Source organism: Chinchilla lanigera, unplaced genomic scaffold (assembly GCF_000276665.1).
Source record: "Chinchilla lanigera isolate Chin_1 unplaced genomic scaffold, ChiLan1.0 scaffold00050, whole genome shotgun sequence".
In the NCBI taxonomy this organism is placed as follows: Eukaryota; Metazoa; Chordata; class Mammalia; order Rodentia; family Chinchillidae; genus Chinchilla; species Chinchilla lanigera.
This window is the reverse complement of record NW_004955451.1, coordinates 7,654,143-7,667,474: the sequence shown is the minus strand read 5'-3', so window position 1 is coordinate 7,667,474 and position 13,332 is coordinate 7,654,143. Positions and strand designations below refer to the sequence as shown.

The following is a 13,332-nucleotide window of genomic DNA, read 5'->3' as shown; positions in this document are numbered from 1 at the left end:
TTTTCACATTCTGCTTCGGGAGCCTGCCGAGAGATGGGGTGCTCCTTTCATGTTTCCATTCCATCTGTCTCTTGAAAGGGCAGAGGGAGGGTCTTTATGTAACTGAGGGCTATTGATGTTGGCTGCAAGCTCATTTTAAATTAATTTCTATATTTTTATAACAGGTATCTAACACCTATTGTATTTCCTTGATCTTGACCTTGTGTCAGTAAGGCTGCCGGTGAGCAACAAGAGGAGCCATTTCTGTGTACTCTAAAGCAAGAACAAAGGAAATGCTCTCATTCATCGGGGAAGTTTTATAAAATGCTGTTCTTTCCTTTGCACATTGCATCCTGGGTAGCAGGGCAAGTATTCCATAATTGTATTAATTATCTAGATGAGCTTGCGGTGGCCTCAAACAACTGCAGTGCATTTATCGATTACCCACTGGATGCTAGGCATAGGTAGGGGCTTCAGATACACCATTTTCTGTGGCTCAGCAACCCTGCAAGATAGTTGTTATTGCAGGTGTGGTGGCACATGCCTGTAATCCCAGCACTCGGGAGGCTGAGGCAGGAGGATCCTCATGAGCTCAAGGCCAGCCTGAACTGCATAGTGAGACCCTTTCTCTTTTTTTTTTTTTGGCCGTACCGGGGATGGAACTGAGGACCTTGCGCTTGCCAGGCAGGCACTTATGCCACTGAGCTCTATATCCCCAGCCTGAGACCCTGTCTCAAAAAGGCTGGGCGTGGTGGTGCACAACTGTAATCGCAGCACTCTGGAGGCTGAGGCAGGAGGACTGTTGCAAGTTCAAGACCAGCCTGGGCTACAAAGTGAGCCCAAGGCCAGCCTGAACTGAACAACCAGATGTTGTCTCAAACAAACAAAAAAAAAAAGTTGTTACTGTTGCACTATAGATTGGGGGTGGGGCCGAAACCTAAGGTTAAGATTTAGCTTTGTTTCTTTAACGCCCTTCTCAGGTATGTACTTACATTGGAAGCACCTTTGTCTATTGAGTCCAAGGTCTTTTCTCTTGGCCTAGCCTTCGGCCTATCTTTGTTTTATTAACACTTGGCCACACCTGTCTGTTTACTTAATCTCTCAGGTTATTTTTACACTACAGTGCCATAGTTGAGTAGCTGCAACAGAGAGGAGATGGCCCACAAAGTAAAAAATACTTAATATCTGGAGTTTTATGTGGTGGCACACCCCTGTAATCCCAGCACTCGGGAGGCTGAGGCAGGACAATCCTTGGGAGTTCGAGATCAGCCTGGGCTACAAAGTGAGCTCAAGGCCAGCCTGAACTCCTGAACTATATAGCGAGACCTGGTCTTAAAAAGACAAAAAAAAAAAAAAAAAAAAGACAAACTTTGACCCCTGTGCTGTACCATTGCTAGTGTGGGCGTGTAATTGGCAGATAGGACCATTTTTTTCTGGCTGTTAATTGCTAGTGTAAAAACCTAGCCTGTTATCTCTATGTCTACCTCACCTTTTTTATTTCCCCCTTTGTATTTCATTTTGTCTTCTAAATATTTTCATGATTTTATGCAGGTAGTGCCTTTTACCCCTGAGTCTAAATGCCAGTTAGTAATAGTTTGATTTATTTATTTAGAGATTTCCTGTCAAGAGTCTCATCATAGGGCGTTTAGATTCTAAATGGTCTCATGCAGCATGAATTTTTCAGTGAGCCTTTCTTTCTTGAGGGGAAAAAGTCAGATAATGTAATTGTGTGCGGTTCCAGCAAGTTCTGCCGCTTTCATTGTGAGAAATGTCCCTGTGCTTTTTGCTTTATGGTAGTGTACTATTACATGGAGAAATTCTAGGTAAGATGGGGTAGAGGAAATATTAATATTCATTGGATCCACCTCCAGTTTACTAGAGGTTTGCCTGGGAGGAAGTCATTTGTAAGGAGACAGTTTCCAAACATTAGTGTACATAAGAACACTTTGGGGTGCTTGTTTAATAAATGTAGGTGCCCATAGCCTTCTCCCTGGAGATTCTGAATCAGTTAAGTGAGCTGTACGCTGGTGCCTGTGATGCTTACGAGAAAAAGCAGGTTGGGGTGGCATCCTGGCTTGATTCAGTGATTCTGAGTAGACCAAAAGAAGTTATCATCCGTGATTAGCTCTTAAATCCTGGTTCCCTTTACACTGCAACGTGATATAACTATAAACCTTAGATGTTTAAGTACAACATAACGGGAGATAAAATTACGCCACTGCCAGTGCTTTTAAGATGCTACTTCTGCCATCGCTAATTATGACAATAACATTTTATGTTTATGCTTTGTGTTTATAGAGTTCCTCATTACATACATCCCATTTGAATTTTATGTCAGCCCTTGAGGTAGATGTGACAAGTGTTTTTTGTTGGTTTTTTTTTTTTTTTTTTTTTTTCATTTATCAGTGAGAAACAGATTTAGAAAACAAATGACTTTCTTCCCCAATGTGGCGCAGCTAGTCAGCAGTGCATCTGGAATTCCCACATGGCATTTCCATTTTCTAGTCCAGTGTTATTTCCAGTGCGTCATACGGTGCTTACGACGTGTTGTCTTGGTTACTTTCCTCTCGCTGCTGAGACAAAATACCTGATACCCAAAATTAAAGAAGGAAAGGTTTATTTAGCTCACGGTTTGTGGAGGTTTCAGTGCGTACTTGGCTGGCTCCAAGGCAGGGTGGCACATGGCAGAGGGCAACCGATCTTGGCAGCGGAAGATAGAAAAAGCAGAAAGAGCAAAAGGGAGGAGTGACAGCAAGCAGCCTCTTACTCTCTCTTACAGATGCAAACTATCCGCCCCAGGGCGGGTGTAGCGCTCACACCCATGAATCAATCATAATTTCTAAAAGCCCACCCTATGACTGTGTGTGTCTTTGGGGGACAGCCAGACACAAACCATAACACATGTCTTTTGGATTACAGAGAAAAATAAAGTCACTTGTAACTCACTGCCTTGCAACAGGGAGGATGAGCTGCCGCAGTTGAACTTCTTGGTGGCCTTCTGTAGGTGGATCATTGTGGAGATGATTTCAAGTATATACAGACTGATGAGTCAGTTGTCTTACAGCGTATCCCTAGCGTAGAGGAAGAAACCTGTCTCCTTTCTTGACAGAAACTTTATAAGACGGGTCGGGAGATGCAGGAGCGGATCATGGACCTGCTTGTGGTGGTAGAGAATGAAGATGTAACCGTTGAGCTCATTCAGGTGAATGAAGATTTGAACAATGCCATTCTGGGCTATGAGAGGTGAGTAGACGGCATGCCACCATTCGTTCTGTTTCTGTGAGGGGATATATTGGTCACCTTCTCATTGCTGGGACAAAATACCCAACCCCTGCAACTTAAAGGAGAGTTTGATGTGGTTCACAGCTTCAGAGGTTCCCGTCCATGGTCTGCTGGGTCTGAGACGGGGACACTGGTGGAAGGCCTGGCAGAGTGAAGCTGCCCAGTTCGTGGAAGCCAGAACGCAGAGCTGGGGAAGCCAGGTCAGGAAAGGTCTACTGTCCAAAGTCGTGTCCCCGGCGAGCCACCTCCACCTGGGCCCCGCCTCTGACAGCAGGCTCCGTTATGAGCATCAGTGGATTAATCCACTGGGGAGTGCAGCAGCCCTGTGATCCAGTCACTTCTATGGGAATCTCTCCGTCTAGTCAGGCTGAAATTTAAGGTTAATGGGTACACGGTGCCCACAAAGGATGCTGCTTCTAGATCCTTTTTCCTCCATAGCTGTGGCACTTGGGTACAGTTTGCCCTTGTGTGGGCCCCACTCCCTACATGCCATAGGTGTTCCTTCTAGTTAAAGTGACTTGCTATATACCCTCAGAGCCACCATCCTTACTGAGAATTACTGGGTACGCTGAATGGCACAGTGGCGTGGGTGCATTTTAGCCAGTAGATAAAGAACGAGACCGACCGGATGTAAGAGAAAGAGAGAGGCAAAAAGCCTGGGATTCAAATCTAGCTGATGATTTCTCCTCAGTTGCATAATATTCTTAAGACTTAGGTTCTTTTGGTTTTCTTTCTATTAAAGAAACAATACCTATTGGAAGGGGCTATGGGTTTAGAAACTTTCTTGAGGATTAAATGAAATGATGTACATGAAAATACCTAATAGGATGCTAGCATAGCAACACCCATTCAAAAGTACTTTCTCCTTCTCTTCCCAAATAAGGTTCCTCGGATCCTTATGAATAGCTCCATTGAGCTGGGCGTGGTGGCACACCCCTGTAATCCCAGCACTCGGGAGGCTGAGGCAGGAGGATTTTTATGAGTTTGAGACCATCTTGGGCTACAGAGTGAGCTCTAGGCCAGCCTGAACTGCATAGTGAGACCCTGTCTCAAAAATACCAAAAAAAAAAAAAAAAAAAATAGCTACATTGTTTGTTTCATTTGGCTTCGGTGTTTTGATTTTCTACTGATCATGTGTGAACCAGGAGGACCGATGAAAGGAAACCAGCAGCTATAAAATGTAGTTTCTTCACTATCCCGTGTTCACTGCCTGTGAGGGACGGAAGCTGTTTTTCAGGGGAAAAGTCAGGGCATTGACTGACTGATTCCAGCCCAGGAGGGATGCTCTTTCTTGACACGGAATAAACTCACAGTCCTTGCCTCTTTTTTTCTGTGGTATAAATCTTCGTAAGAAGCAAACTATCCCAGGAAAACCACATGTTTTTCAGTGTAATGCTGCCTTCTGGTTTTCATTTGGGAACATTCTGTTGCAAACCATCAGACTGCTGCCTAAATGCCTCCTCTGAGAAGGGGAGACCTCGGGAAATTGGATTATTTCTGTGAACAGCTTGTTCTAGTTCAGCTTTGAACTATGCGTTGCCAAAGTGACCGTGGTAAATTATGTGATAGAAACACTTGTGTCCTGAGGTTCAGAGAGAAATCCTTGCCTCTAGAGAAGACAGTATTCTTGTGTTTTAGTTTACAGTCCACACTGTAACAAGTGGCCACAAACCGACTGGCTTAAATCAATATAAATTTATTAGCATAAGATAAAAAAATAAATTCACCAGGACGAGTCACAAATGGTGTCACTGGGTTAATTTTATAGTGTCAGGAGGGCTGCATGTCTTTCTGGAGGTTGTCGAGGAGACTGTTTTTTTTTTTTTTTTTTTGTTTTTGTCTTTTTGAGACAGGGTCTCCCTATGCAGTTCAGGCTGGCCTTGAGCTCACTTTGTAGCCCAGGCTGGTCTCAAACTCACAGTGATCCTCCTGCCTCAGCCTCCCGAGTGCTGGGATTATGGGCGTGTGCCACCACACCTGGCCTCTGGAGGAGACTGAATCTGCTTACCTTCTGAAGCTTCCAGAGGGACACCCACTCTCCTTGTAACATGGTCCTTTGTTCCCTGTTCAAAGCCAATGTCTGCTTCACACCTTCTTCCATATTATCAGCCTCCCTTCCTCTTCTGTCTCCTTCCATGTTTAAGGACTTTCACTTTTTTTTTCTTTTTTTTTTGGTACTGGGGATCGAACTCAGGACCTTGTGTTTGGCAGGCAGGTGCCTGTGCCACTGAGCTATATCCCCGGCAAATGTTTAAGGACTTTTATGACAACATTGAGTTCTCTTTTTTTCTTTTTGATACCGGGAATCGAACTCAGGACCTCGCCCTTGCCAGGCAGGTGCTTGTGCCACTGAGCTATATCCCCGGCCCGACACCTTTGAGTTCTATCTGTACCGTCCAGGATAATCTCACAGTTAAACTGAGCTCACTAGGAAACTTCATTCCATTTGCAAAGCTTAATTTCCTTTTCCTCCCTGGTCCCAAATATTCACCTCTCTCTCACATGCAAAACACCTTCATCTTATTCCAACGTTTTCAGAAGTCTCCACCTTTACATGCAGGGAATAGCTGTGCAGATCAAAAGTGAAATTACTTACCTGGGGCTTGAGCTGGGAAGGTGGTTCATACCACCTAGCACATAACTGACAAACATATATGAAGTCAGTCCGTAAGTAGATTAAATAAAAAGCATGTGGTTTAGATGAAAAAATTCTTAAACTTAGGTGCATGTTTAGGTGTAGTATAAGCTTTTTTAGACTTTTGTGTTTTGTGAGTTTGAGGCCAGCCTGGGCTACCCTGAACTGCATAGTGAGACCCTGTCTCAAAAAGACCAAAAAAAAATTATAAAAGAAAAATAATTTCAAAGAAAAAGCCAGGCGTGGTAGCGCACGCCTATAATCCCAGCACTAGGGAGGCTGAAGCAGGAGGATCATTGCGAGTTCGAGGCCAGCCTGGGCCACATAAGTGAGTTCGAGGCCAGCCTGAACTGCATAGTGAGACCCTGTCTCAAAGACAAAAAAAATAAAAATAAAACGTAAAAAAAAAAAAAATTCCATAGACTTCAGTGTTCAGGGACATGGAGTCAGTGTGTTAAATAGGAATGGTGTATGTTTCTGAAGAAACTTTGAGTTTGCAAAGAATTTCCACATTATCAATATTTTGCCCCCGAAAATAAGTTTCTGAAGAAATGGCTCAATTCTTGTTATTCCTTTTTAGCAGATAGAGACCTGAGATTCAGGAAGTTGTGTCCGTGGTCATGCAGCTGCTAGGTGACAGTGCTCCTGTGAACCTTGGACTTCTGCCTTCCCCACTGGTCTTTCAATCCATTCTGCTTATTTAACTGTTCCTCTTTTATACTTAGTGGGCAAGCAGTGTAAACTTAAGTCAAAGTTGGAAAAAGGTCATTTTTTTTCGTAGGTATCAAGTATCTTATTAAAAGAAGGTAAACCGTGAAACACTGAAATTACTTCAAATATATCTGAATTTTTATGACTAATTATTTATAGTGATAAAATAACAAAAAAAAAATAACTTACTGAGAACTTAAAAATAAGAATGGCTAAAGGTGTAAGAGATTCATAAGATAAAATATAGCCATTAAAATTATAGTTTTGAATAGAAAAAGGTTCACATTATTGAATTAGGATGTACAGTTATGTAAAGTGTAATTTTAATGAAGTTTTTTTTTTTCTTTGTACCAGGAATTGAACTTAGGACCTTGAGCTTGCTAGGCAGGCACTTGTGCCACTGGGCTATATCCGTGGCCCTCAACTGAGTTTTATTTTTTATTTTTTGTCTTTTTGAGACAGGGTCTCGCTGTGTAGTTCAGGCTGGCCTTGAGCTCACTTTGTAGCTCAGGCTGGTCTCAAACTCGCAACGATCCACCTGCCTCAGCCTCCAGAGTGCTGGGATTACAGGCGTGCACCACCATGCCTGGCCTCAACTGAGTTTTAAAAGCAGATTCATTTATAAATGAATGAGTGGAAGAAAATAAACATTAATCGTGTTAATTTCTGGATGACTAAATTATTAATTTAAAAAACCTGCTATTCACAGTTTTCTCGTAAGAGTGTTAATATTTCTATAAACTGGAAAAAGTTATTAATAGCATTTTACTGCATATTGAATGGATGTAAGGCTCATTATCACCATTCCTATACATTTGTGTATTTAAAATTTGTTAAATTTTGTCGCCTTTTTCTTTTTTTTTTTCACTATTTGCGTTTTGCTAATTCAAACAGGTTTATTCGAAACCAGCAAAGGCTCTTGGAGCAAAAGAAGTGCCAGAATGGAACTGCCCATGTAAGTGATTAGAAACGTTATAAAATAAACAATTGAATGTTTACTGCTTGTATAGGAACAGGCTTACCTAGACTAGATCCTAATACAGAAGATACGTGCATTGACAGTTTGAAGCGGTTTTGATGGTTTTGAGTATTTGTTTTAGGGTGTTACAAGGTCCCTAAATAAAGAGGAAGTCATGTAGATGGTAAAATGTAATAAACTGTTGTTGGCCTGTTGAATGGAGAATTTTTTGTTTTTGTTTTTGAGACAGGGTCTCGCTGTGCAGTTCAGGCTGGCCTTGAGTTCACTTTGTAGCCCAGGCTGGTCACGAACTAGCAACGATCCTCCTGCCTCAGCCTCCTGAGTGCTGGGATTACAGGCGTGCGCCACCACGCCCAGGGAATGGAGAACTCTTCCTCAAAAATGCATACACTAGGATCCTTTCATCTTCAAAGGAGTGTCTATAGGGAGAAAGTCAAGATAAATTAGATGAAATATTTTTCTAAATTGCATTTTTCTTTGCTCTGTTTTCAGACCTCCAGCGAGCCTTCTGCCCCATCTTCTGATCTTCTTGACCTGAGTCCCGGCCCCATGATGCCTATGACCACTCAAGCAGACTTCAACAACATGAACGCTCAGCTTTCAGACTTAAGTAAATAAGGAGTTGGGCCTTTGCAGACCAGCAGAAGAGCTTGATGTGAAATAGTTCTCCCTGCTTTCATGATTACATGGTTCCTGAGAAGGAATGAAGTCAGTCTGAGTATCAGGGATCCCTATCAGGAGATGTAATTACTTCCTGGCAGATAACTGGGTCAAACCCAGCACAGGAGTGGGCTGTGTCTGGGGAGGAAGTCTTTTAAATTCATCTCACTGGCTTAGAATCCCATGGAATTCAGCTGGCCTGTTTTGCAGAGGTTGTCCAGCTTGATAACCAATACCTAAAGCTCTTCTGAACCCTCACTTTATCTATTATCTTTGGCTTTCTCTGCTATGCCGCAGAATCAGGTAAGGGGAGATTTGATGCAGGCAGAGAAGTAATGAGGCATAATCCATGCAATGATGAAATGTACAGTGAAAACCAGCCTTCAGAGCTAGAAAAGTCCAAGTTCAAAGCTTACTTCTGCCGACTCTTACCCACCTAACCTTTGAGACTTTCTTACTTTATAAAATGGGAACAATTATTGCCTTAATGGGTTGCAATGAAGGTAAATGAAATAATGTTTATAAAATTCATCGTAGGTGTGGGGTTGCCTATCTCATCTAACTTACTTGTTATCTTCTACGCTTTTAGTATTGGTAAATTCTAAAAGAAGAAGAAGGCTAAAATCTAGTTGGGCTTAACTAAAATCACTTTGTTTCTCTCTAATGTTATCTGGAACCACTGAATTTGTGGTTTTTCTGACAGCTTTCTTCATGTGAGATGTAGCTTTGCTTATGTGAGATGTGTAGAATGAATTGCGTTGGAGATTTTTCTTGTGTGTTCATCAGGAATTTTCAGAGAGGGGATAATTACTACCTATGGGCATTTCACTTAAGTAATGGAAACTTAAGAGCTTAGAGGAGAGGGCAGAGGGCTGTGTAAACCATAACCTTTTGCTTTTGTGCTGAATTGTAAAATCGTTTCCATTCTGGATCAGTTTGAGATTTCAGAAAAGCCACTTTAATACTATCTGTTTCCTTTATAACAATCTCTTTCTGTGGGAAGGAATATCTTTCTGTCTGTCTCTCTGTCTTTCCCCCTGCTGTAAATGCTCCTTTTAAATCTGTCTTTGAGGAAATATGATTCTATACGATAATAGAAATACCTAAATCTCTTCAATTTTGGTTTTGTGCAGAAAATTTGTTACAACAACTGATTGAAAAAATGTTTTAAAACCAAATAAGTCCATTTTGTGTTCTAGGTTTCAGCTCTTCAAGTCCTATTGTAACAAACAACTCAAAGTCCAGTCTTTATCCACATGTGGATTTGCTAGCCTTGGAAAATACAGAACTATCCCTGTAAGTATGTCAGTCACACAGCAGAACTAGCACCGTGGCATTCTGATTCCTTCTATTTATTTTGTGACATAAGAGAAAAAAAGTGCAGACTTAAGAATCAGACAGACCCCAGTCAGCATCTCAGCACTGCTTTGTGTTAGGATGAGGTACTTAGCCAGTGTGAATCTTCATTTTTCTTTTTTTCTTTTTTTTTTGAGGGGTGGGGTGCTGGGAATCGAACTCAGGACCTCATGCTTGACAGGCAGGTGCTGCGCCACTGAGCCTGAATCTTCATTTTTTTTCCAGAACACTTTCTAAAAGTCTTACCAAGAGTCATGGGAATGAACTCTGTATGTAAAATTCCTAATATAACACTCAGTATATAATAATCCATCAGCAAATTGTTTCTCTCTGTTATTCTTTAGTGGTCAACAGGGCATAGGGGAAGAGAGAGGAAATATAATGACAAAAGTGGATGAAGATAAGCAAGGTTCAAAATCATTAAGAGTTATGGCCACACCGTTTCTGGGAAATTTCTGGCACATAGCAAGTGCTCCATGTTTTTGTTGATTTCATATCATCTCTTTAGAAGTTCTTGGGTCAGTGCTGTACGTGTTATTTCTAGTATACAGGAGAAGAGACCAAGACTTGAGAATAAAACTTGCCAAAGTTCCCATAGTAAGTAGCAAGTCTGAACTGATAGGGCACCAAAGCACAAACATTAATCACTTAGAAGCATGCTGAAAGATACCCAGTTCGCGTATAGTGAAACATTTTGTGTTTAGCTTTTCCATCAGCAAAGGCCAAATGTTTGATAGCAGACTTTGTTGACTATGGAAAGGCAGACACTGTCACAGTATTATGCACCGCTCCTAAGAGCAAGTGATAGCATCTAGTAAAGTTATAAGTAGTTTTTACCTTTGTACCTGCAGTCTTATTTGTAAGAATTGACCCTGCATTCTTACAAAACCAGATATTTATAAGATTATTCTTTGCAACATTTTGGGCAGTGGCAAATAAATGTAAATGGCTCCAATGTCCACTGATTTGGGACTGGATAAACAAACATCTATTGTGTGCTGCTAGACAGCTAGGAGAAAGAAACAAGCTATGTGAGAGACAATCACCAATATAGGGTGTTTTTTTGTGTGTGTCTTTTTGAGACAGGGTCTCGCTATGCAGTTCAGGCTGGCCTTGAGCTCACTTTGTAGCCCAGGCTGGTCTAAAACTCACAATGATCCCCCTGCCTCAGCCTCCCGAGTGCTGGGATTATAGGCGTGTGCCGCCACTCCCAGCTCAATATAGTTATTTTTACATGGGGGAAAATTATGTAAAGTAGGGTCTGTGTATGATAGCACATGTTCGTAAGAAAAGGAGAAAAAAGAACGTATTTAGTATGTGCCTCTAAAAATAGAAAGGGTGCAGAGGAAGCTAAAAAGAGCAGTGACTTAAGTTTAGAGAGAGGCAGAAGAGAATAAGTACAATAAACAACTATTTGAATTTGCCTTATGACAAAGCCAATATACTGTTTCCTCTTTGCTATAAATATATTTAAATATATGTGTATATGTAGTACAATGCACTTCTATGAGTCAGATATAAAACTATAGAAAGTGTATGAAGAGTGCTCTTCCTCCTGTTCCTTCATCACCCCTCTCGCCCTCCCCTAATGTCACACTCTACTTCCATCTGGGGAGCCACTTTGCTAGGTTCTTCTTTATCCTTTCACAGTGTCTTTCTGTAAGTACCAATGTGGTTTTTGTCTTCTTTACCAAATAAAATGCAGCGTACTATTACATCGTTCTACATTTTGCTTTTATCTTTCACTTAACATGTATTGGCAGTGTTTCTATAGCTATCCATGTAGATCTTTTAAAAAGTGCCAAATGTTTTATTAAACACTTACATACCCGAATCGCTGAATTACTTTTCTACATTTAAAAGAGGATGGGCTGTAGATATAAGAATGAGAAATAAGAATTAAAGTGGAAATTCAGAAAAACAAAACAAAACAAAACCAACCAACCGAGTTGGACGTGGTGGTGCACCCCTGTAATCCCAGCACTCAGGGAGGCTGAGGCAGGAGGATCATTGTGAGTTTTAGACCAGCCTGGGCTACAAAGTGAGCTCATGGCCACACTGAACTGCACCTCTCCTTAGGGGAACAAAACAAAACAAAACAAAAGAAAACAAAAGAAAACAAAACAAAAAAACAACCATATGCTGGGAAAAGATAGTGTCAGTAGCTATTTCCTGGACCATGAAATTGGGTCAGTAGGGTGGCTGTTTCTTGACTCCAAGCAATGCAGGTAGTTGCTTGATAAATAATGTTTAAAATAGCCAGTCTGGTTATTCTGCTAATCTAGCTGGATGCTATGAGAAGGAATGGGTAACACAGATAAACACTGCATTAAGACAAATACCTCCATAAAACTCAGTAAGAAAATAATGCTAGTTAATAGCAGTTCATTTTGTTTTAATTTTGATTTTTACTTTTGCATGTTTGTAGTACATAATGATAACATCCCTTGTGGGGGGTTGGTACCTGTACATAACACATTTTAATTTTCTCCATCCCCTTTCCCTATCCTCCTTCCCCAATAGCAGTTTATTTTAATCCTTAGTCCAGTAGATTTCATACTTTGCTATGCAAAAAAAATCACTTGATTTTTTTTTTTTTTTTTTGTCTTTTTTGAGGCAGGGTCTCACAATGCAGTTCAGGCTGGCCTTGAGCTCACTTGGTAGCCCAGGCTGGTCTCGAACTTGCAACAATCCTCCTGCCTCAGCTCCCCGAGTGCTTGGATTACAGGCTTGCGCCACCATACCTGGCAAAAAATATCACTTGAGTGACTATTAAAACATGAAATTGCTAGCCCCCTAGAAATTTTGCTTCAGTAGGAGGAATCTTTAGTTTTAATAAGCATCCCAGGATAATTACAAAGCAGTGGCTTTTCAATCATAAGAAACCCTGTTATAAGCCTGTACCCCAAGATACAGATGTTAAAATAGTTACAGTGGTTCTTGGAATTCACCACAATGAAAGATAATCTGCCGTATCTGTAACTTTTTGTTTTCCGGACTATCTGTTTAAGGCTTTGATGTCTATATTGTCTGACATAAAAGATTTAAAGATGAATGAAAGTATAATTAGATTTTGCTTTTTTTCAGTACTGGACATTGAAGTGGGCATTTGGAATGAGCTATATCTCTGGCCAGCCCTTTGACATTTCTTTAAAATTTTCAGATAGGATCTCACTAGTCACTAAGTAGCCGAACCTGGGCTTTAACTTGAGATTCTCCTAGCTCACCCTCCCAGAGTTCTGGGATGATTACAGTATGTGCCACCATGCCTAGCTTTAAAAACAGAAAAATTGTTTTTACAGTGTTCTAGAAAGGGAAGCACTAAAGTTGACTGAGACATGTATCTGAGCCAAAGCATATGCCTACAGCCAAACATAAGAGGCAGAATCAGCCATTAAAACGTTACATGGTCTTGAGATTTATCTACTCCTCTGTGTTTGCAGTTTTCTTTTTTCACTGTCCCAGAACAAGTGAATGATACAATGTTCCGTAACAGAAAGGGTCCTTGAAAAACGATTATGATGATGGGATAAAATCGTAGGTTACAGACCCGCTTACCATCAGGCAACTGGCGGAGAAGAAATGCTTGCTTAGCCTGGCGTGGTGGCGCACGCCTGTAATCCCAGCACTCAGAGGCTAAGGCAGGAGGATCCTTGCAAGTTCAGGACCAGCCTGGGCTACAAAGTGAGCTCAAGGCCAGCCTGAACTGCATAGTGAGACCTTGTCTCAA

General features: G+C 41.3%; 1 protein-coding gene across 1 annotated transcript in view; it reads left to right on the top strand.

The window, feature by feature from the left end:
* The window catches only part of Tom1l1 (target of myb1 like 1 membrane trafficking protein), a gene marked incomplete at its 5' end in the record, with an annotated part of 48,279 nt that overhangs the window by 23,483 nt on the left and 11,464 nt on the right, over positions 1 to 13,332 (top strand). The window contains 4 exon segments of the mRNA XM_013519382.1: positions 3,089 to 3,222; positions 7,502 to 7,562; positions 8,079 to 8,196; positions 9,446 to 9,542. Of these exon segments, the coding sequence (XP_013374836.1) occupies positions 3,089 to 3,222; positions 7,502 to 7,562; positions 8,079 to 8,196; positions 9,446 to 9,542 (410 nt within the window).